This window comes from Suncus etruscus, chromosome 3, assembly GCF_024139225.1.
Source record: "Suncus etruscus isolate mSunEtr1 chromosome 3, mSunEtr1.pri.cur, whole genome shotgun sequence".
In the NCBI taxonomy this organism is placed as follows: Eukaryota; Metazoa; Chordata; class Mammalia; order Eulipotyphla; family Soricidae; genus Suncus; species Suncus etruscus.
In genome coordinates this window covers 163091103-163116583 of record NC_064850.1, presented here as the reverse complement: position 1 = coordinate 163116583, position 25481 = coordinate 163091103, and the positions used below count along the sequence as shown (strand labels likewise).

The 25481-nt window shown below is 37.6% G+C and overlaps 1 protein-coding gene across 6 annotated transcripts in view; it reads right to left on the bottom strand.

Moving 5' to 3' along the window:
- Window positions 1-833: 833 nt before the first annotated feature.
- DTNA (dystrobrevin alpha) overlaps window positions 834-25481 on the bottom strand; it is a 376270-nt gene continuing 351622 nt past the window's right edge. For 3 of the 6 annotated variants that reach the window (XM_049769646.1, XM_049769649.1, XM_049769648.1), the window contains 6 exons: window positions 15940-16099; window positions 13576-13665; window positions 11483-11639; window positions 9915-10047; window positions 8053-8100; window positions 834-4464 (listed from right to left, as the gene is read on the bottom strand). In XM_049769646.1, coding sequence (XP_049625603.1) covers window positions 8083-8100; window positions 9915-10047; window positions 11483-11639; window positions 13576-13665; window positions 15940-16099 — 558 coding nt within the window. In that variant the 3' untranslated portion in view covers window positions 834-4464; window positions 8053-8082. Of the gene's footprint in view, window positions 4465-8052; window positions 8101-9914; window positions 10048-11482; window positions 11640-13575; window positions 13666-15939; window positions 16100-22469; window positions 22958-23162; window positions 25260-25481 lie in introns of those variants that run through there. The other 3 variants (XR_007493790.1, XR_007493791.1, XM_049769647.1) reach the window with 2 other exon arrangements.

Genomic DNA, 25481 nt, shown 5'->3' with positions numbered 1-25481 from the left:
GTGTGTATAAGGCAAACACCCTACTGTTTGTGCCACCACTTCAGCCCCTTTATTTTTATTTTTGAAATTTACCAGTGGCTGCTGCATTTTTCACCTCAGCTTATACTCGAGTCACTAAGTTTATCCATTTTTAGGGTAAAATCAGGGGGTTGGCTTATACTCGAGTATATAAGTAGTTTAATCTATCCTGGCGACACTTTTACACATCTGAGCACAACAATATATTGGGGTAAATTAGTCTTTATAATGGGCTTTTCTCAAGGAATATTTCCTCTGGGAGAAAGAACAGAGTTAGTCACAGGAGCCCTGCCTCAGCAACTCAGTAGTTTTCTTAGTGTTGAGGTACTAGGGTCTTGCTAGCTGCCCATTCTGCGTTTCTTTTCAATTTCTTTTAGCCCTTTGTTTCCAACACCCTATTCTGATTCTAAGCAGTATTGACTGTGGTCCTAAAATTCTGGGATTGTAACTTGCTCCTTGTTGTTGTAACTAGCTCCCAACAACTCATGTTGTTTGCCCCTGAACCAAATTTCAAGTATGAACAAAGTAACAGTTCTTAAAATTTGTTGGACCATAAGCATTCCACCAGGGACTTCTTAAAAAAAAAGTTCCCTTGCCCTTCTTTATACCTACTAAAACAAAATGATTCTGGAACTTCACTTATATAGTTTGGAGAAATGCCAAAAGGGACATCTGAACTACATTTTCATGCAGAAGTGGTAGCAATAAATCTTTGTTGGTCCATGGTTACCAGTTATTCTCCTTGAATAAAATAATTCTTAGTAGCTTTAAGAAAGATAGATGGAAACAATATAGGGAATAAAATGCAAACGCTATAGCATTTTAAAAAACATTTTTTAATGAAGAAATAATTTCATTCCAAAATATAGACACACAATTAAATAGTTTAATCACTTCAAAATATAACATGTCCCCAGGAGGTTCCAACACACACACACACACACAAAACAATACTTAACAGCATTACAAAAAAAATCCATACAATAGTAGTCTTATTACAATACCAATGAATATTGTGAAATTTTTAGTGTCTCTGAATTGGTTATTTCAATGATGTCAAATTACAGTAGTCATAATTAAAAATGCCTTACAGTTAATTAGCCTTAAGATGTAATGCTTCTATTTTTTTTTCACTCTTTTAGGTTCAAAAGTAAAAACACCCTATTTTCTGAGGACACAGTGGAGTTTTTGTTTGTGGCTCCTTGTATGAAATCAACCAAAGTGATTGCAGCAATCAAAGGTTGCTATATTTACAAGGGCTATCTACAGTTAACAGCCAAGAACTAATAAGGGTGGACAAAGATGATCAAAATAAAAGTAGACATCAGTGCTAATTTATGATGCAACACTTTGGCTCATGCATATTAGAAAATACAGAGTATATCACAACAAAGGCCACACTCTTATGCAATTCAAGTTCACATTACTACTTACAAATGAACCTTCCCTGCCTTAAAGTAGATCATTTGAGAATCCATTTTTTTCCCACAATCTCCAACACATCTCCCTCTGACCAATCAAACTTACCCCGATTTCCATCTAGACCAACCACACAATTTATTCCTGAATCCCATACAGTAGGGTTCACCCTGTTTCCTCCCTCCATTGACATGGTTCTGTGGGGGAAGAGGGTGTTTTGTGTTAGACCAGTGCTCAATAATAGGCCATCATTTCTAATGGAGATGGGTGTGTAATTCATTGTGAAATAAAAAGTAAACATCCCCTGTGAGATATAATTGTTATCTAACGAAAAGGACTGTTGAAACCTGCTGGGTTTGCACTTAGGACAGGCTCCAAAAGTAAATTTGGAGAATCAAAGAAAGAAATCCACCCAAAAATACAAAACCCCAAAACAATACACGCCATTTTGTCTCGGTTACAGGACAGGGGTGCTTGAGTCTGGTCTCATTGCTGACGTGGAGCTAAGAGAAAGAAAAGGTGGCTGGTTAGTCAGGAATTGGTCATTGGCAGTAATTTCCAGAGTCCTTGCAGTGGCTTTGTAGGATGGACTTGACAACTTGTGATGAAGTTGTCAATGAAAGCTATGACAAGGGGAAGATTATCAGTAAAACAGTTCAAACCTTTGACGAACAACTTTATGTAGAAAGACAACATGACAATATAGATCAGCTCCTTCCAGTTCGTGGTCAATTGCCACAGGGCCAGAGTTGAAGAACAGCTGGCTATGATTTGGAGCTGACAGCAATGTAGGTAGCTGGGATGTAGTAGTTTTAAGTATTGAGTATGAGGCACAAGTGGCCACCTGCTCCATGTAGAGATGAGCAGCTTCAACAGAGGATGGGCAGTGGAAAAGAGATAAACATTAAGCTTGACCAACAAAACCCGCAATAATATTTATCTGTGCAAATAAATCTGAGAACTGTGCATTTGTGCCACTTTGGTATCAGCCTGTTCTCTAGGGCATTTGCCAGGCTGGTTCTCTGGAGGGGAATAGGATGAAATCCATCCATGGGTGGAATGGGTTCCTTACTAATGCCAACCATGGATGGAATAAGTTCCTTACTATTGCCAACCAAGAGCTGTACAGCTCTCTGGAAAGCAAGTTTATCCTAAAAAGCAGCTAAGGAGATGGTTGTGTGACCAACTCTAGAGCCAAGGACATCTTGAAGCCCTCTGATGAGGAAGACCGAAAATGCCCAGAGGTCTGCTCTCAGCTGGACACCTACCAGCTATGGAATAGGGGAGTAGGAGATGTCTGCCAGCCCTGAAAGTAGAATTGAGTTGCAAAAGCTTTGAGGTTGACTCAGATTGCAAAGATTTTATGTTGCAACTTTATTCTATAGCAGTGTTTCTCAGCCTTTAGTATGTATTAGAATCACCTGGAGGGCTTATTAAAACACAGATTCAGGGCAGAGTTTATGATTGTGTAGACTCTAGATTGGGGCGTAGTGTTTATTTCTAACTAATTTCCAGGCTATGGGTGTGATGCTGGTGCAAGGAACACCTTAGAGCACTGGTGTTCTAAATCAATGTTCTCTTCTTTTAAAGGAAAAAGGAATTCCAGAGAAGCTGTGGATTTACTAGGGTACTGTACCCAATAAGTTGCAAGTTTTTCATGGGATCAACTCTTGAAACAAGGGAAAGATAATTAGCTTCAATTTTGCAAAGATCCCCAAGGGAGGTCTTCTGTGCTCCCCCAAAGGGCCCTCAGAAAAGACCCCCCCGCAGTGTTTTTCATTCTCCCATCTTGGACAGATCTTGCGCACATCAGCTTCTCACTGAGTGCAGTATCCTAGCTTGTCTCTATTTCCTCTCACATGACCACAGAAGGCTGCATGCAGAACACCAGTTAGCCAGCTAAGGCAATACATATTCAGAAAGGAAAGGAGAGTGAATGTTTGCAAGCGCACTTTAAGCCTGTACATTTAAAGCTGAAGGCCTCCAAACAACCTGATAAGGGAACTTGTGAATGAGCAGTGCGGTTAGAAACATGCTCCTAAAGCTACAACGAGAGGAACAAGACTATGGAAAGGTGTGAAGAACTTTAGTCCATTGTGGATCTTATGGCACCTGTGGTTTATAAACAGCTTTAGTAACGAGTATTTCAAAACATAGTTCACAGTTTTTAAGAAGATCTGTGTTGATTTTAAAAACTAGATTCTATATAATTTGAATGTTGCCTTTTTTTTCTTTTGAACATGAGATCTATTTGGAAAAAATATTTACACTAAGTTCTATGGCTGATTCATCAGAGTATTTTGAAAGAAAACAACCCCAGGTTGGAAAGAGGCCCCGAGTCTGGATTTTCCTGTTGTGATCGGCTCTAGTTCGCACTTACAGAAATTGGAGACAACAGTAAGTCATGTGGACCAAGGACTTTCTTGACTTTCAGGCTCCAAGTCTGTCTACTCAGGAACCAAATCCTTAAGGGTTATAGTCACTATCTGTCAGTGGTTTTTTTTTTTTTTTCCAATTGCATGGGAAAAAATGTACAGTGTATAATAAACAGTTTTGCTAAAATCTCAAAGAACCCAGAAATCAAATTTCTAACTATAAACAGTTATTAATAGTGTCATTGTAAACTGAACAGGCTCAATATCATGTGCAAAGGTTTGAGATGCTTGTTAACGCTGCCATCATGAGAAAAGGCAGCTGTCTTTCAGCCTGCTTTATTTTAACCAGGGGTAAGTGATGTTACAGAAGATGTAGCTACATTAGCATCGAACAGAAATCTTTTTGTTTTTCTTCTTCAGACACACATCTACGAACTACAGATCTTAAAACAAATAAGTTAGCTGCACTATAGTCGGCAGAATACATCTTAGGGGTGGGGGTCTGTCGGGAGCGGCTGTTTATGGTGGTGGTTTCTCTCTTCGATGAGGTTGTTGCCAGGCTGCTGTCTTCTCCTTTGTGTGGGTGAGTACAGCGCTTTCCTTCATCATCAGTTTTCATGTTACTTTCATCATCTGTCTGACTATAGCTTGCCTGGGAATAAGGAATGTGTAATTTTTTTAAAAGATGAACTTTCTTCTAAATTAGGGTTATGAAGCCCTTTCCCCAAGCACACACACAGAGGTAGACACACACACACACACACACACACACACACATACACACTTCCTTTCCTATGATGATCAGGAACAAGCATCTGGGACATTATGGACTACTCAGTCTGCCTCTTTCATTTATTTATGAAATAAAGGTAACATTGATTTAAATCACTGACATCTCCTGCTTTGTGGATATCTGAGGCATCTGGAGGTTAAGTTAAAGCAATGTAAATGCAAATATTTGTGCTGTTCTTTGGAAAAAGCAATACAAAGCCACCATCTGAATGCCATACTAACTAAAATAATAACACTTTCATTTGTTCAGTCCCTGAACTGATGAAGTTCAGATGTAGAGGGCAAAGGAGGATGGTTTACAATGTGGCCAAAGAGAATAAAGAGAGATTAATCTCTAAGATTCGAGTGGGTCAAAATATAATAGTAGTTCACTCTAAGCTGAAGGCCATCACATATATTGATTATTCTAAATTGGTTAACCAAATAGCAATAAACTAAAGTTTACTTTAGTTATTCTTGTTAGAGTGCTGATAAAAGCATAGTTATCTTCAAAGAAGACTAAAATTATTTGAGTAGAGACTGGATCTTTTATTTTTCTGATGTCCCACATTTGCCCTTCACAATATAGGGCTCTAGTTGGTGGATGCCTTATGAACTTCATTTGATAGGATTATTACAGGTTCTTTGGATAAGCCATGCATAGACTGTGGGATAGTTTCTTGTTTTGTAGCAGAATTTAAAAGTCCAAATAGATAAATTGGGATATGGGCCACACCTGTGATGCTCAGGGGCTATTCTTTCCCCTGTGCACAGGAGTGACTTCTGGTGATGCTCTAGGGACTACATGTGATGTTGGGAATTTGAGCCAAAGTCACAGCTACTGCAGTCATATGCAAGAAAAGTCTTTATCTTTCTGGCTCCATGAAGAGATTTTTTTTGGTGGGGTCTCAATAGCAATATTCAGGATATACTCCTAGTGATTTTTATATAACTGGATTGAATGGTTCGATTTTTGGGCCTACTGTTTGGGATCATCAGGAATGTACCCGATGGTGCTGAGGGAGTAGACTATGCTATTTGGGGCTTGCGTATACAAAGCATGCTCTAATCCTTTGAGTCATCTCCCTTTCAATCCCTTCAAAATTATCACCAGTATTTCTTGATTACATTAATGAAAATTATAGATGAATAAAACAATCTGCAAAAATAAAAAAAAAAAACCAACCCTCTAGCTTCTGTAGTGTTCTGTCAGGTCTTAAGTGAGTTTTTCAAATTTATTTCAGGCTGATTTATATTTAGAGTCCTGTGGATTCTATATATAGTAACTCTATATATAGTATTCTATATGTAGTATCTAGTATAGTAAATGGCAGAGGTCATAACAGTTTTTAATTTTTTGCACCAAATTAGCAATGAAATATTTACAAAAATAGCCCATAAACTTTCAGTGTACTAAAATCTTTGGTGTTTATATACAATATCTATTTTTATCTGGCCATATATCAAGTACATTTTATTAGAGGCTTAAAAATATTTTTCCAAGAAGTAGCTACTGTTGTTTAAATAATGCACAGAACAAAAATAATCAAACTGCGGGAGCTAAGAGAAAGAAAATGCTATTAAGGGAAAAAGCTTGTTCCTTTGGGGCTATTTTTTTAAATAACTGGAATGAATATTTTTAGAATCCACTCCTGGGAATTTTTGTACTGTAGTTATAATCAATCAGGAGAGCATGTAGTCTAGCATTCTCAAATCTGAGGAAGAAAGAAGAGAATGTGCTTAAAAAAACAACAACCAGCTCCCTCTTTTCACACTATCAGATCAATTTCATCATGCCTATTTCATAAGCAAAGATGCTCTTTTACTTGCTTAGTTTCAGTGTGAAGCTCTATGAAGTCAGTCAACCTCAGACTAAAATGTATTCTTTACTAACTGAATTTCATTAGGAAATACCTATCTTTTAAAATTAGGTAGACTGAATGGAGTTCACTAGCAACTGTACTTTACACTAATGGGATTCCATGGTTGGTATTCCTAATGTAAACATTCCTATATTCCTAATGTATTCCTATACTTTATTCCTAATGTAGGTAGCCAAATGGTTGTGAGATTGTATAAGCTTTGAATTAGAATAGGAGAGATCAAAATGGCTATGAACTAAAACTCAAGCAATGTATAGATGTATGAAAAAATGTAGTCAAAGAACTGTCAAATTACTCCACATAGCTAAATTCTGATTTGTTTTTAAAAGTAAAGATGGAGTTGGGAGATAGTCCAAGGATTAAGGCACAAGAGTTCTTACCCAGGTTTGGTCCTCAGCACTACAAAACCTCCTAAGTATCCCTGAATGCAGTCCTGGAGGCCCAGTCACCAATAGGATAATTTGGGTCCCTGCCACTATAGAACTTGAATGGATCTCTATCTTTGGGTCTAGCACTGAACTTCCATGCTTGGTTTGTTAAGTATTTTCAGGAGTGATCCTGGAACTCCCTGTACAATGCTCAGGAGGATCCTCCAAATAAATAAGATGATTAAAAATGAATAGTAGAAAAAATTAGCTATTTTGTGTTTTGGGTTTTCATATACTTACATAACACTAACAGCAGATCCCAGAGATTAAATTCCTTGTAAAATAGTGAGCAGAATGGTATGTATTTCTATGTACAAAATTACAGTAGGTCTGCTACTAGGTTAAGTGTTTTTAAAAGAATAACTCATTTTTAAGGTACATATTAAGATAAGAAAGTCATGTTTAGAATTAGGTTTATCAGGAATCAAGTAATGTTTGGAATCAAAGCATAAACTTAAGATCAGGTGATTTTCTTTTCTACAAATCTCCAGGCCAACTACTATTCTCTCTCTATTGAAAAAAAAATAACTAAAAAATTTCCATGTATTTAGGAGGACATGGAAAGGGACAGGGAGGGTCATCTAACATATAAGCAATATTTTACATTAATTTTTATTTGAAAAAAATCACAAATATTATGGCTTTAGTATCAGCCATTTCAAAAAATTATAAAGCCATTAAAGTTACACTTTATATCTTGATTTTTTCTTTAATAATGCATGCTTTTGGTTTCATTGGTTCAGATGTGCATGTTTGATAGTGTAGTTCTAGGTATTTTATGATCGAGGAGCTAAACCTTGATGAACTCTGGGAAGTATAGTAGAAACTTGAACTTTTCCTTTGTTGATGCTAGAAAGGCTGGGAATTTGGATGTTATATAAAACATACTGTGGTTTCATAGTCAAGAATATTTTTGGGGACATTATACACTTCTGTCTTAACTTCCCTAATTAATAGAACCAAGAGTTAACTCCCAAGATTATCTGACAAATTTCCAATAAAATAAAATAGATCAGCAGTAATCTTGATATCAGAAAGGGATAAGGGTATTTAAGCACATGGAAATACCTAAAAGAGAGTGACTGTGACTTTAGGTTACAAGTTACCAGAATCCAGTGTAAAGTGGCTATAATTCCTCTGAAATAAGATGGTACTTACTTGAGAGGAGAGTGTTTAAGGATATTGTATTCAACCTTGCAAGCTGACCTGTGGGTGACAAAGGACATAAACAAGAAAGGTGATATGTCAAGTCTGTGAAGCAGTCAAGCTGGTGAATTATTTGGTTGAAAGCCATGCAGAAGGACAGAGAAAAAGAAGAGTGAGAAGAAGTTCAATGACCAAAGGTAGCATTCTGATTACTCAAATCATCACACACTCATAGAACATCCTGGGAAAACCACTCAACATTTTCCAGGTCATACATCTGAAATGGGGTATGTGGCTCCTTTTTTGTTTTGTTTTCCCCTAGAATTTCTGGGAGTAGAAAGAAAAGCAGAAAGCTAAAGATATACAAAACTTCAACAGGATCTTGTTATTAATAAAATTTCCCTTCATTTCAAGATATTAGGTTAAATTCCTATTTCATTAAGGCAAATAAAAACCCATTATCTTAGAATGACTGAATTCCTTTAAAACAAACAAGAAACCCTGATACTGTTGTTACCAAAATCCAGAAACTAAAATAAGCACCAAGAGAGAAATCTACCAAATGCCACTTTCAGTATAAACTGGACACTGGTTACAAAATCACATTCTCTTTCCCTCTGCCGAGCTGAGCCAAACAAGACAGGTGTAGAAACACATCTTTGAATTTCCAGAGACACCTGGCATCTTTGTTCCAGACAAATTTCCTTCTGTTTAAAGATCATAACTAAACACAAGGAAGAATGGTCTAATAGCTTTGCACTTTAGATAATTTTATTTCTATAGCATTGAAAACTTGGCTCTACATATAGAAGACATTTGTTTATAGATACAAAAGACATTTTAGCTGTCTTTTGCTTTTGATTAAATTGCTTCTGGAATAGGGATGTTAAATTGAAAAGGCTAATGGAACATTCGAAAGAGGCAAACCTTATCTTGTTGTATTGTCTTGTTGCGGCTAGGCTATATTTGCTCCAATTTTCTTGACTCTACATTTTTGGGTCAAATATGTCAATATTAAAAGTATAAACATCTGAGAAGCAAAAGAATTTAGTAGCTCTGCTTCTCTTTCCTTCACTAACAGTAAGAGAAATCCTCTTGACCTCAGGGTATGGAAGAAGGTTATCTGACCACTGCATAGAAAGTCTAATAGGGTAAAATTACCCATGAGGCCCAGGGAGCAGTAGGTTTCAACCAGGGAGAGAATACTAATTTTATAAGCTCTTACAAAAGACAGGAAAAGGAAACAGGAAAAAAAAACTTTAGAGCAATTTTCATGGGGAAAATGCAGCCTTTTTCAGAATGTGATACTAATCACATTTATTTCCAATTGCACCATGTTTTGCTTAGATGTAATACTAGCTCCCAGTAAACAGAACAATATGTCTATCCACACTGCCTGAAAATGGGTATTAGGATTCCTCCAACCTTTCTCAGTAAAGTTTGCTATTTTCCTATTATTGACATTTGGCTGTAAGCCGGGCAATGAGGGAGACTGAGGACACATGATTTAATAGAGGAGATAGATTTATGCTAATCAATTTCTTTGTACCTTGTTGTCTGTACCTTTTAAAAAATGCTGCAATAAATATCTTTCTTCATTATTCTGCAGGAGTCTTGATGGTTACTCACCATGTTTCTGCTAGTGGAACAATTTCTCTATTTTCCAGATCAGGATTTATAAGAAGACCTAGTAAATGACAATTCTAAAAAAAGTATTGACAACTTTTACTTGTCTAGAATGGACTAAGGAAGGCAGCTGGAGAATCCCAGAAATGGGTGGGTGGACGGAATGAGATGCTTAGATTCTCCAAGGAATGTGAAGGACCCGGCCACCAGGAGAGGAGGCAGCAGCAAACAGTGTTTGGTCCTCATACCTGGTAGGCTTCGTCCTGCAGTTTCTGTTTCAGGTATTCTTCCATTTGAAGCTCATTCTCTAGCTGCCGGACTGAATCATCTTCATAGTTCTCATCTTCAGGCCGCACGTAGGGGTCCCCATCTTCTGTAACCCTAATAAACCACAGGCAGTGTTAGGCAGAAAATATTAAAAGACAAATCTGAACAGAATTCATGTTTGAACTAGAGTTTAGTGTACATCTTCACTGCTTCAAATCACTTCAATTCAGTCTTCTTATACCTAAGGGAAAACTTTTGAAGAAGTATATATATATATATATACATATATATATATGTATATATATGTATATACATGTATGTGTATATACATATGTGTAATATACATATATACACTATCTATATATAATACACATATCTTCTATGCAATTCTTCTATTGTAGTCTGATAATCATTGACCATCTACTCTTTTTTGAGGATTTATGGGAATATAAATTTACCTGTCTTAAAAGAGCCAGTTATCTTTTTTCTTCTTTTTTATTTTTGTATTTTTTTTTACCTACACTCAGTAGTGATCAGGGCTCATTCCTGGCTCTGCTTTTCTGCCACCACTTTCCACCCCCAACAATCAGACTTATCTTTAGAGAACTTTGTTTTCCAGTTTGAGGACTTAAAGAAAGTCAAAAAATGTTCCATGAGGAAAGTGAGCCCTCTAGTGAAAGAATGGTTAAAAATACTCGTTCTTAATTTAACTTTATGTTATACATGCATACCCACATTTTTGATTTTGCTTTTTAAATGATAAAATCAGGTCTCATGATAACAGAAAATTGACATATGGTATGTAAATAGTGTAACCTAAGTAATATACTTATATATAACTAGGTTTGAATTTAATAAATCCACTTAAATTGCCCAATTCAATGTAAAATAATCTCATTCATTAATGTGTGACTATCTCCACCAAAATATTCCCTATCTATCTATCTATCTATCTATCTATCTATCTATCTATCTATCTATCTACCTGTCTATCTATCTATCTATCTATCTATCTATCTATCTATCTATCTATCTATCTATCTATCTATCAATATCCCTTCATTGAACAAAACTTCAATTCACTACCTAAATAGTATTATTAAAATACTTCAGGACACACCCAATGTATATTTATATAGTGCAGACATTCAAATATTCCCTTAAATGAAAAGAATGGTCAAGTAGAAATTTCAGGACTGGAACTTCAACATCACATTTATGGTTATTTAATCTCTATAGCATGTTCTATCTATCTATTTAAAGATTTAGAACCATTGTAGATAATATTAAGAGGCCTTTATTAAGTTTCACCCAGCAACTCCTGAATCCATGTAGGTTGATGATATTCCACCAATACATCAGGAACTGAGCAGTACGGTGTTCTAGGATCTTAAGACTGGAACTGGAACATGTTAGGGAACAACCATATTTATATGGGAAACTATGCCATCTCTTTCCAAAATAAACTAAGCAACTAAGTTTACACTTTCTTCTGTTCCCTGTGTACTGTTTGTTTCTGAGAAAATATCTCCAAGCAAAAGATACTCACATATCACTGCGTATGGTACTCGGGGTAGCTCCTCCATGTTTTCGGGCATGGATTTGGGCTAGAAATGCCTTTTCAGAGGTTGGTGAGGGAACGAGTTCCTCAAACTGAGTCTGTGCAAATTCAGAATCCACATTGCTCTCAGTTTCACTCCCCACCTCTATGGTACAATTAAAAAAAAGAAAGCACAACTTGATGGATTTTTCATGACCTTGATAAAAAGGGGACTAGTTTTAATAAATCAAATGATCTGCTAAAACATTGATCAGATGACATAGTAAGTCAAAACTTCTTCACAATAAGAATTGATACTAACAAGATATACTATAAAATCACTAAGCACATAACTTACTTTTTTTTATCTTAGCAACTTTGCAAGATGTTTTGTGTCTTAGTAATCGACAACATGTTAAAACTGTTTTCAACCCTTTCTTTTTTTTTTTTTTTTTTTTTTTTTTTTGGTTTTTGGGCCACACCCGGTAACGCTCAGGGGTTACTCCTGGCTATGCGCTCAGAAGTCGCTCCTGGCTTGGGGGACCATATGGGACGCCGGGGGATCGAACCGCGGTCCGTCTCCTAGGCTAGCGCAGGTAAGGCAGGCACCTTACCTCCAGCGCCACCGCCCGGCCCCCGTTTTCAACCCTTTCTATTGGTTTCATTGAAACTGTTGTTTGGCTTATAATTAATTTAGCAAATACAATCCTAAAATACTTGGAAATATCTTAAAGAGTATAAGCAAATGGTTTGTACTTGAAACTTCCACAGTAAGTAATCTTTTAAAGTTATCTGTTGTTAGAACACTGGGCTCGTGACATGAACTTATTTTATTTTTATCCTACATAGTAATCATAGCATATAAAAGCAGTAACATTTTTTTATTATTTTGCTTTTTGTTATATAGACTTTGAGAATCTTTAAAGTTGTTTTACTTGGGTCACAGCTGTCAGCACTCAAGGGTTATCCCGAGGGGTTACTTCTCAGGGATTTCTGCCCTCAGAAGTTATTCCTGGCAAGAACGGAGAATCCTATAGGATGCTGGGGATCATCGAACCTGGGGCAGCCACATGCAAGACAAACACCTTACCTGTAGACCTATTGCTCCTGCCCTGACTTTAAGAAATTTAATCCAGGGGCTAGAGTGAGAGCACAGCAAATAGGGTGTTTGCCTTTCATATCCAACCCAGGTTCGATCCCCAGCATTCCATAAGATCCTCCAAACCTGCCAGGAGCGATTTCTGAGAGCAGAGCCATGAGTAACCCCCAAGTGCCACCAGGTGTGGCCAAAAACAAACAAATAAAAAAAAAAGGGAAGAAATTTAATCCAGAATTTAATATGGACATTTTATTTCTTTTTTTTTTTTTTTTTTTTTTTTTTTTTGGTTTTTGGGCCACACCCGGCGGTGCTCAGGGGTTACTCCTGGCTGTCTGCTCAGAAATAGCTCCTGGCAGGCACAGGGGACCATGTGGGACACCGGGATTTGAACCAACCACCTTTGGTCCTGGATCGGCTGCTTGCAAGGCAAACACCACTGTGCTATCTCTCCAGGCCCGGACATTTTATTTCTTATAAAGTGCTTTTAATCCAACTACATGACCATAGTCCTGCCAAAAAGTACCTTGATAGGTGGGATTTAATGAATAAATATGATGTACTAGTAAATTGCATTTGCCAATTTATGCTGTTAAAAATTTAAAAAAATATTAAATAAAACAAGTAAATAAAATTATTAATATATCTCTCTTTGTAGATATTGCAAAGGTAAATTTCAGTTTATCCTAAAAGAGTCTATATTCCATATTAGCATAATGTGAGTTATTAAATAAAACATTTGAACCTATTAAATACCTCAGCAGGAAATTTTTTTGGGTGGTGATATATATGTTAATTTAAGGTCAATGTTAACATTTTTCTTGTTCTCCACATTTAAAAAATTTTTGGCCTTGAACATGAATTATTAGTCTCCTAATTAACAAAATATAGATCTCTGAATATATCAACAAAACATCACACAGATCTTCTATATTTGACAAGAGCAGATTGCCAACAGAGGACCCTCTGCACCAATTACAGCAAATGAGAGGAGTCGGGCACTGACCTGAATTCAGCTCTTTAACAAGGGAGGACATGGTATTAGTGATGGAATCTGCTGCCACTAGTAAGTCATTCCTTAAATTTCTTCTTGAACCTTGAGAGAAGAAGAAATGATAACAGTATATCTGAGACCTAACTTGAAACTTAGACCTTGTTTTTCGAGCCACACCCATTTGATGCTCAGGGGTTACTCCTGGCTAAGCGCTCAGAAATTGCCCCTGGCGTGGGGGGGACCATATAGGACGCCGGGGGATCAAACCGCGGTCCTTCCTTGGCTAGCGCTTGCAAGGTAGACACCTTACCTCTAGCGCCACCTCGCCGGCTCCAGACCTTGTTTTTCTATGGTAGAGAATATTGTATCTCTTCGGAAGAAAAGGGCTCAAGATCCCAAATAGGAAGCTAACAGAGAAGCATAACATGCTCTTTATGAGTGAGCAGCTGGTCTACAGGGCATTATTTTCTTGTATTATCTCAGAAAGTTATACTAAATAAGTAAAATACTAGATACCTGTATATTACAAACTCAAACTTGGGTCAAAAACTTTAATCATAGTGGAAAGCTCAAGTTGACTTAAAAATACTATAAACTTGAAAACGTAGCAGGATATCTTATTTTTCTTGTCATTCTTTTCCATGTTCACTACCATAAAAATTTAGAGGAGATGAGGAGAGGGGGTGAAGAATGAAGATATAAGACACATTTGGGATGGAAAGGTTTTTTTTTTTTTGGTATCAAGGATATTGTAGTTAGCTTACATTAAAAAAATTGGCATGTATTACTATTTTGTTTACTTTGCATGACTTTCTGAGAACTAAAGCCATTTAGGGAAAGGACCTCTTTCTAAAATATTTTTTAAATAAGGAAAGTTATGTTAGGAGAGATAAAACCCTTTCATAAATTTTTCTTTCTCCCCTAATGAAGTAAAGAATATGTAATTTTCTTCCTTTAAAATGTGGTAAGAGTTTATGCTCTGTATGAAAAGTTTGTCCTCTCAATGAAGTTTCTAGTTCCTTATATTTTTGCTATACCTGAAATTACTGATATTAAACTTTTTTAAAATTTGCAATGTAAGTGTGATACTTGCTAATTTACATTGCTACAACTATTTTTTGAGGCTGTACATAATTTTTATGCTTACTGAAAATTTGCATTTCTTCTGTTTATATAATTTTCCTATCTTTAAGGCATATTTCTTACTGATCATTAAATGTTTTCTTTCTGCATAACTGAAGTTATGAAGTTTGGTTACCACACACACAGGAAATGGTTTCCTGAAGTCTTTGTTGTTATTGCTTTGTTATAGCTGGCAAAGCCCAGTGGTTCCTCCTTGCTCTGCACTCCTGGTGGTGCTCAGGGGACCAAATGGTAAGCCAGAGCTTGAACCTGGATTGGCTATGTGCAAGGCAAGTACTCTTCTTGCTGTGCTATATCTCAGGCCCAAAGTCCTTATTATTATTATTATTGTTATTATTAATTATTATGTTGCTTTGTCTGTTTCCTTTATCCTTAAATCTTATAGTCATATTTTTCTCTTTTATAGAACTATACAAGGATCTGGAAGGATGTTCATGATATGTTACTAATTTAAACAAAATACAAATCACAGACCTCAATGCAACTCAGTTATTTTCTGCAAAAGAGTATGGGTCCTTATTTTCATATATAGGTAAGTATATATAATTCTAGACATATATTTATGAATAAGAAAAATATGACCCAACTAGTAATGTTTACAGGAGGATTTTTCCTAACATTTCCTACATTTAAAAAGTGATTACAGGAAAAAGATGCACAAAGTGTTAAAAAAAATTCCAAATGGAGAGTCATTTGCCTAGCAGTCTGTAAACAGAAGTCACATCCTGTGACCTTGGATTATCCTGTGTCCCTCTATTAAGTAGCCCCGATGCACTCACTCCTTAGGGCATGTGTAAAATGGCTCAGTGTCATTCTTGGTTACCTGAGGGTCAAAGAGCTGAGATTGCTTAATTTCAAGAAAGCCATGGGCCACATGTGGTGCTGGAACCAGGTCATCAGCATGCAAGGCTAGTATATTAAACTCTGTACTGTGAATTTTTGTGGGATATAAGAGAAGAGATTTCCCTTCCCTTAATGAAGAAAAAAATCAAAAATAGGGGAAAAAGAAAAAGGGAAGGAGAATCAGGCAGTCACCAAAGGAAGGTGAGATGCGAAATGAAAAACAACATAGCTGGCAGAACAACATGAAGGCCAGGATCTGACACAGGTCCTGGAATTCCCTAGAATATTCAAGGTGGGTCTCTGTGGACTCCAGCTGGGACACTCAATAGGCCTTGGTGACTCACTGAGTAGGAACAAGACACAATAATAACAAAATCATCAAGCACTTACTTTGTGCAAATGCCTCTTGCACATCTCCCCCGACCCCTGTGAGAGAATCCTGAGGTGTGTGAGTCGGAGTGGAGCAGGCTGATGCTGACCGGACAGGCATGGGGATGGGCCTGCTGATGGTGTGGCTGGGGGAGGAGCGAGGAGAGCCTGCCCCCTGCGTCTGCAGAGACAAGGCAATCATTAATTTGTTTTCCCACAAAATGCCAAGTTAAATCAGAAGTTAAAAATATTAAAAATGAGATTCCAAAATAAGAGAAAATATTTGTAACAGAGAGGGGAACCCTAAACTTTATTTGTAGGTACAGAGAATAAAAATTTAAATATATAATCTAAAGTTTGAGTTGTATATTGAAACTTAGGGTATCAGTACCAGATTGTGCCATAATAAATGTGGTCTCTGAGGCAGTGATTATTTCAAAGTGTGTATCTTCTCCTTGAAGGAAGTTACATATAAAATAAAAATTAAAAAATAAAGGAGAGTTTTAAATATAAACTATATTTTTGAGATAGATATGGATTTTCACATTCTAAGTTTTCAACCTGTTGACTTTCAGAGAATTATTTATTGATTGATTGTTCTGGGGTCTATACTAGGCAGTGCTCAGGGCTTACTACCAGCTTTGTGCTCAGGAATTATTCCTGGCAAGCTAGAGGGACTATCTAGGGTGCTTGGGATTGTACCAAGGTTATCCACATGTGAGGCAGATGCCTTACCTGTTGTACTATCTCTCTTGTCCCTCAGAAAGTTATTTATAGTTTAATGGATATTATGCAATAATATGCATTTTAAGTTTCAAATGTGGTGTGGTTGTTTTTGTTTTGTTTTTGGGCCACCGAGCAATGTTCAAGGGTTACTCTCTGGCTCTTCATTCAGGAATCACTCGTGGTGGTGCTCAGTTGACCATATGGGATACTGAAAATTGAACCCGGTCAGTTGTGTGCAAGGCAAGCCCCTGTCTATCTTCTGCTGTACTATCTATCTAGCCTATAGCCCTGGCATAAATTTTTTTAATCTCTGTTTTACAGTAAGAATTGTATTGTCAAATTACTCTGCAATTCAGAGATTTAAATGGAGGAGAAAAATACATCTTCTTTCCTGAATTGTTGGCTATTGATTCCTGAAGAAGAAATGGCCTCTTCGCAGTACCATAAGAATAGTGGGGATTTAGAATAAATAAAGCAAAGAAAGGAGAAGACATCTGAAAACTCTGCACAAAAAACCCCGGGCCATGAAACTGTTCTGAAGTGATCACTCCTTGAACTTCATGGCTCTGTCTGTACAATGAGGCGTCTTGATAAGACATTTTCTGTATTAATAATTAGTTTGTGAAAGAAATCAGTCATATAGGAAAATTCATGGAGAATCTCAAGTGTGTTCACAACAGTTTATGTATTCATAGTAGTTAATGCCATGTCAGTCTGTGGGATCTGACCAGGGAGAAGGTAGACTTCCCCATAGCCAGCCCAGAGATTCACCATCAACCATTCAAACTCTAGGCGTGCCCTTGAATGCTCAATTTAGATCTTTGCTGTGGGCTCAACTGCTTGCAGTTAAAACACACCTTAGTCCTGTTAACATGGCAACATGCAGTTAGCTTTCCAGGGCTCGGTATCACACATTTAAGTCAAATTGTAAGTTGAGAAACATCCAGAATAGAAAAAGGACACTCAAACAGAAAACAGCCAATAATTCATGTGATGCTTTGGGGTGAGGGCTCCATTCTTTCACTCTCAACAGTACCTTGTACTGGACTGTCCAGGCCCCAGGAAGAGAACTTTGCCTGCTCAAGATGCTTTGCAGTGAACCTCAGTCTGCTTAAAGAAAGGTTGGTTTTCCCCAAACTTTGGCAGCTCAATTTTATTTTATTTTTTTGGTTTTGAGGTCACACCCGGTAACGCTCAGGGGTTACTCCTGGCTCTGCACTCCGAAATCGCTCCTGGCTTGTGGGACCATATAGGACGCCGGGGATTGAACTGAGGTCTGTCCTAGGTCAGCCACGTGCAAGGCAAATGCCATACCGCTGCACTATCGCTCCAGCTCCAGGCAGCTCAATTTTAGAACCACGAAATCTTTGCTTGTGAGCTACTACAGCAACCCCCTGCTTCCTATGTCAGCCATATATGATTTTTTTTGTTTTGTTTTTTTTTTGGTCACACCCGGCCGTGTTCAGGGGTTACTCCTGGCTGTCTGCTCAGAAATAGCTCCTGGCAGGCACGGGGGACCATATGGAACACCGGGATTCGAACCAACCACCTAAGGTTCTGGATCGGCTGCTTGCAAGGCAAGCACCGCTGAGCTAGCTCTCCAGGCCCAGCCATATATGATTTTACATTTGAGGTGTACTTCTTCAATATTTTGATTTTTCATATAGATTCTCATTGAATTCTCTCCAAGACCCAAGAAAATAGTTATCCGTAAATATAAATGTCTAGGCGTAGACTCTGTTGCTCAGAGGGGAGAAAGGAATTGCTCGGGTCATAGAGCCAGAGTGGTTGACCTAGCCCCTGACCCAGTGCTCTGCATGCCTTAAGGGTACAAATGACTATAGCTTATGAATGAGATTCATATATTGCCCTAAGAGCTTGCTTCCACATGGCAATGCCTGCTGTATATTCCTTTCAGGCAGAACCCTCAGAGTTGTTCCCTGTCCTTATATATTCCTCTTCCTCTTCACCTACAACTCTGCTTTTCTAGCTTATCAGTAGTATTTAATGCATTTTCAAATGCACTTTCTTAGTCATCAGTGAACAATCAGGAATGATAATAGTTTATACCAGGATCACAATTTAAAACCTGTAAAGCACTTTAATCCCCCATAGCTCACTTAATTCTTCTAAAAAATCATATAAGACAATTTTTTCTTTCCAGTTTTCAGCTGAGCAAAAACTAAGGCTCAGATGGGATAATTGATAAAAGGCCCCACCTTTCTAATCTTTTTCCTTATTTATTTATTTTGGGTGTTTTATGGCCACACCAGCAGTGCTCACTCAAGGCTTACTCCTAGTTTAGTGCTCAGGGATCACTCTGGCAGGGCACATATGTGGTGCTAGGGACTGAACCCAGGTTGGTCATGTGTAAGGCAAGCATCCTGCCTGCTAGATTATCTCTCTGATTCCCTCCAACCTCTTTCTGTGAGCCAACCTCTCCTTTTCTATTCTGAGGGCCCTGTGTTTGTCTTTTATCCCATTTATCCCATGGGATAATTGATAATAACTCAGTCAAATTCTCTTTAGTGGATAGGTTCTTGGCTTTCTCTGGATACCACAGCTGCTTCTCAGCACTGTTGCTAACCTACATACACTTCCATTTATGCTTCCCTAAATGTAGAAAGTTGTGCAACCTGTAGGCTGAGGAGGTGTGGGCCTTGGACCCATCATGAATGCTGATAGAGGTGGGGCCTAGAGCTTCCACTTAACCCAGACATGGCAGGTGCAGGGGTGCAAAGCACTATGTCAATGGCCATGCTGGGGCCTATCTTGCCACCAACTCTGCTTGTGCTTATACGATGAAGCACTCAAGGTATAGGGTATTCATGCAGCCTTTCTCCCCTTTGAACACCAGGTCCCATCTATCTAACCTCTTTCCTCCTTCTTTTTTATTTTTGTTTGTTTTATGGCCACATCAACAGTTCTCAGGGCTTACTCCGAGTTTAGTGCTCAGGGATCACTCTAGCAGGGCTGGGGAGACATTATGTGGTACTAGGGATTGAACCGAGGTTGGTCATGTGTAAGGCAAGTATCATGACTGCTAGATTATCTCTCTGGTTCCCTTTAACCTCTTTCTATGAGCCAACCTCTCCTATTTTGCCGAGGGCACTGTGTTTGTCTTTGGTGTTCTAGTCTCATATCTCCCTGCTTAAAATCTGCTCTCCCCAGCCAACTTTCCCTTTTTCTTTCTGTCTGCATCCTTTTTTCAAAACTTATATTGGTGGTTCTGTGTTAAGAGAAAAATAAAAGGTAGTTAGTTCTGTGGTAAAGGGAAAAACAATAAAATGAATTTAAATTATATCAATATGTGATGGCTAGCCACCAACTCCCAGATGAATTGCTAATTGGTATAATTTTAAGTAGTTTATGATGAATTTAGGTGGAAGATTCTGTGCCAGAGAAAAGATTCACCTACATTTTCCACATAAACTGTTATTTCTCAGGTCATGTCCAGACTTCATTTGCACTTTTAAGTCTAGGAATGTAGTTCTCTGGGCAACCATGGCCTCATCTCTCCTTGTTAGGACACTGTCTAGTTTGGTGCAGTGAAGCTTCCATTAATTTCTGCTGGGAACCCCATTTATCCTTCCTTTTCTATTCTGTTTTTGTGGGGCTACTTGAAAAGGATAGTTGCCTTTGGGTCTGTGGTGGTTTTGAGGAGTGATCCTTTCTGGAGCTGTGATCCTTGCCAAAAGGAGACTGGCCTGCACATAGAGACTGGCTGTCTGCTAGCAGTTTGAGAAGAGTGAGAGTGAGTTATCTGGGGGAGCATCCTTTCCTGGAAATGACTCCATGATTAATGGAGCAAAGACTTAAGGGACAATGGTCCATGCAGATCAATATATAGATCTAAAATTCCTGAGGAGAGAGTTGATTTATGGAAGAAGGAAAACATATATCATGGTTGGCAAATTTTAAATAGCTCCCTTCCTAGAGAATAAATGAAAAATTTATTTCTACACTCTATCCTGAGTCCACTCAACATGCATGTATCAATTTTTAAGCAGTCTGACAAGATCTTTACATATTAAAATTTTTTTCCAGGAAGTAACTTGGTTTCACCAGCACCAGAAAGGAGGGTTAAAGGAAAGGGCCAAATGTATATTGCTAAACAAACACACCCTGGAGAAATGGTGGAGTAGTTAGAGAGAGTGAGATCTTAGTCTGGGGTATCATTTATCCCTGCAATGGAATCTGAAAAGTCTGCCTCTCATGCTTGTCTATATCAGGGCCAGTTTTACTTAGCAGCCTCCAAAGATAAACGGCAGAGCAATGTTTATCTCTATTCAGCAGCCTTCTCATTCTTTCTTCTAATACAAATTCACTGGTGGAAAGAAACACATTGATATGAATTTCATTAATTAGGCTTTGAAAAGGAATTATGTACAAAATATCATGAGGAAATCAATAATGTTTAATCCTTACTGGTCAGGAAAGACATATTATTTGATGTGGGTTTTAACCGTAGAGATTTCCTGACAGAAAAAAAGTATTAGGTGAGAGGAGGACATTCCAGCCTTTGGAATATCATGAGGTAGATAATGGGTATGAGGGCCATGCATTTAGGATTTGCTGACATGGGGAGTAGAAAGAGGTTGGGAGGGGCCGGGAAGGTGGCACTAGAGGTAAGGTGTCTACCTTGCAAGTGCTAGTGTAGGACAGACCCTGGTGTCCCATATGGCCCCCCCAAGCCAGGGGCGATTTCTGAGTGCATAGCCAGGAGTAACCCTTGAGCGTCAAACAGGTATGGCCCAGAAACAAACAACAACAACAACAAAAAAAGAGATTGGGAGGAACTAGAGACAGACTGGAAGCCTCCAATGTCAGTCAGAGAGACCCAGGCTTTATCCTAAACTAGAGGGCCATCTTCCAAGGGTTTTAAGCAGAAAAACAAGTTTTCTCTTCTAGAATAAATTATCTTTAACTGAAAAATAAAACAAATAGGGAAGGGATAAGAAGGGAAAGAGAGAGGCAGACACACATACAGAAGAGAGGAAGAGAGGGAGTCAGTTAGTTTGGGAGGGAATATTTTTGAACATTAGATGTTGCTCCTTACAATCTACTTAAATATTCATGAGGTGTATTATCTACTCCACCCCTCAATTTTGATCGCATCTGATATGCATATCTGATATGCACTGGTAGCATAACACTAGAGAGGATGAACAAGAGAAGGTCTAACCAACACTGGCAAAATGAATCATTCCTGGCCTACTCATATTCTGTAACTTATTTGGAAAATGGGCTAGCCAGATGTTAACAGCGAATAGAATAGAGCAGGAGATAAAATTTGAAAATGACACCTAACCTTCTTGTTCTGATTGTGACAGCTGTAAGAATTGAATATGTATATGGAAGCCTAGATCAGATTAAAATGTCACAAAGCTGTGTGTAGAGTTGTATGTATATACACATATGTAATTCATTAACATGCAGATAGTGTTCAATAAAGCATCTCTTATCTTTTAACTGTCGTCCATAACTCTGTAAGCCATTTATTATCAGTATATTTGAAACAAATGAACAGGAAGTTAGTTGGTTTGCTCAAGATTTTATAACAGAGTGAAGAGTTGGAAACAGTAGAATTCAGATCTCATTTAAGTAATCTTTGTAAGGAAATTATTATTGAGACCTTACATTCTGAACTCAATGTCAGGATTTTTGGTTTTGGACTGGGACATCATATTTGCCACATAAAATTTGCCACAAACACTGCAATTAATTATGGTCTAGCTACCTATGGTTTTCAACATTTTATGAGTGTTCTTTTTACGGTTATATAAATAAATCTTAAAAATACACAAAGAAGAAAGAGGGTAGGATAATTTTCATTCAATTTTTGTAAAAAAATTTATTGCTCATGATATCATATTCATATTATATTACAGGCACTATTTTTCTTTTTATTTAAAAATTAGGTTGTTTCCTCAAGGGGGATAAATTCATGCATTACTTCAAACAAGAAACAATATAGTCAGAATTATATATACCCATATAATAAAACACATTGAATGACACAGACTTATGATAAAACAAGTAGAGATTACTCAATCAAGCACAAGTTGCTGTGTGCATGTCTTAAATTTGGTTTTACAGAGACTGTCCCAGAAGGGAAAGGGTCATAAGTAAAAACATAACAGAATTTAGAAGCAGATGCCCAAATAAAACCTCTAAATTCTCTCCTTAGATCATGTTATATCAAGAAGACTCTATAGGTTTGAATGACACTTGCTTTTTTCCATGTGCAACTTCTTCATATGGGGTTTTACCTATTTTTATTTTGACTGATGGTCAATATAAGAATCAGCTACTTGGGGCTGGAGAGATAACATGGAGGCAAGGCGTTTGCCTTTCATGCAGGAGGTCATCAGTTCGAATCCTGGCGCCCCCAGATGGTTCCCCGTGCCTGCCAGGAGCAATTTCTGAGCCTGGAGCCAGGAATAACCCCTGAGCACTGCCGGGTGTGATCCAAAAACCACACCCAAAAAAAAAAAAAAAAAAAAAGAATCAGCCACTTCTACTAAACTCCAAATGAAAATTTTCTTTTTAGATTTTACATCAACAGAGATTTTAGTCCCCTCAGAACTAGCATTTCTGTTCTGATGAAATCACCCTTCATGTTTCCACGGTTGGCCACATTCCAGAACACTCAGAATGATACTCATGTCCCTGATGGTTGGCATATTTGCATGCTCTGTGCTTTCATTTTTAGGTTTATGAAACCATTGTTTGTTTTTTCTTTTTGTGCCTTTTTGAAAAAAAAAATAAGTGCTGCACTTAAGAGCAAATAAATAAATGAGTAAAACAGTCGAACTCTTCCTGGACCCACCCAGAGATGCACTTCCACATCTAGGTGTTAGCACTAATGATACTTAAGTAGCTGCTCAGCAGAACTGCTGTTGTCTGACCTTCCAGGCAGCTGTTGCAAGCTCAGTGGAGAGGAAGTCGTCGACAAGGCAGCTTGCTACAGTTATCCAAGACAGTGCCATGGTTGGGATCTAGGTATACATCTGTTCATGAATCTCCTTGTCCACTGAGCCTTTTCAGGCTACATTGGGAAATAGTGAAGAAGAGGGTCCCCTAAGGAAATAGCTAAAGTAATGTCAATGCACTATAGGCTGATTGTCCTCTCTTTTTACTAAAAGTGGGAGGTGATATTTGAGCTTTATTTCCCTTTTTGATGTACATGCGAAGAGACAGGAAAGAAAGAGACTGTTTGCAGAGAGAAATATCTAGGAAAGCTTTTTTCTTTTTACCATGATCTAAGTGTGCAAATACAAAGATAACATCCCATATAGGCATTTATGGTCTTTATATAGGCTGTAAATATGTGTCTTTTACCTGGGGACAGGTCTTATTAAAATCTGACTTCAGTGAAGTAACTCTTTTTCCACAAAATACAAAATCATGTAATACATTGTCTTTATTGTCTGACATTACAGATAAGTTTTACACTTTCCTTTTTTTTCTTTACAGACCATGGGAATGAGAATTAAAATGTGTTCAGCATTTTGCAAACATTATTTGTTATACACAACACTCACAATAAATCATTGGAAAGAGAATACAGAAGAATAAACAGGTTGAAATTGGACAGAGGCTGCGCTCCTAATTGATCCATGGAAATACTGTGAAAAATATGTTTAATAATACTAGCACATGGAATATATTTTCATACACAGCTTGGTACATGCACTTGAAATGAAAGCTGCTTTTATTTTGTTTCTATTTTATTATTACTATTATTTTCTGAGTAGGCTGCTCCCTCTGCTGACTTTTGACCCTGACCACAGGGTTAGACATCAATTTAAGATCTAGAATGTCACAATCCCCAATTTTTAGAGATGAAAGTCCAGAGAAAGATTTCCTGAACTCCCTGGGCAGATAGGTTCTTCGTGATAAGAGAAAGGCTAAAAAGACAGATTCTTTTGATATTCAACCAACAGTAGGAATTCTTCTTGGGAAGAACTAAAGGGGGAACAAATAATTATTTAGTTCAGTCTTACCTAAGATTAAATGAACACATTTGTGTGTGTAGAGGGGAACAGGTCTTAATAATTATGTCATGAAAAGAGATGCAATTGACTGTTTTTTTAAACAAAAGGTTCAACATCTTTTTAGTAAGATGGAAACTGAGATGAATTTTCATGAGTGAGAGTATGTCAAAGTTGACGTGTGAATGTTGTGGGTTTCACCTAGGGGAGCTTTGGTTAGTGACTGTGGTGAAAATTTTTCTAGTAAGAGAAGCCTCTGATCCGTAATTCAGATAGACATAAAACTGCTTTGAAACTAAGACCTGGGAGATCTGAAAAGTTTCCAACAAGTTACAATTTGTTCCCTCTTTTAGGTCTTCTTTTCAGTGCTGACAGTAGCAATGGTTATAAAATGCTCAATTTTATATATCTCAATTCAAGCAACTACATTGAAAAAGAAGCAAATTAGTATGGTTTCTTTTCCTCTTTCCAAACTGAAGCATGAACACACATTAGAGGCAAAAGCAATGAAAAAAAAAAAAACAAAAAACCAAAAAACCGGCAGGATGGCAGGCCCTCCACTGTTAGTTAAGACCTGCAGTAGGGAACATAACTTACTCCCTGCTTCAGTTCTTCTTCCTACAGAAAGATTGAATCAATAATAGTTAGATTACCCACGGTTCCAATAAGAGCATGTACACAGTGTGAAGAAATACAAGATGAGGTAAAGGGGGAGACATCGACATTGCTTTGATAGCAGGTCAAGACTTTTCCTCCTCAGATAGCTAATGCCAAGTCTATTTAGGTATTAGACTGCAGACTCATCTCTTTTCTTCACTTTTAACATAATCTCATATCTTG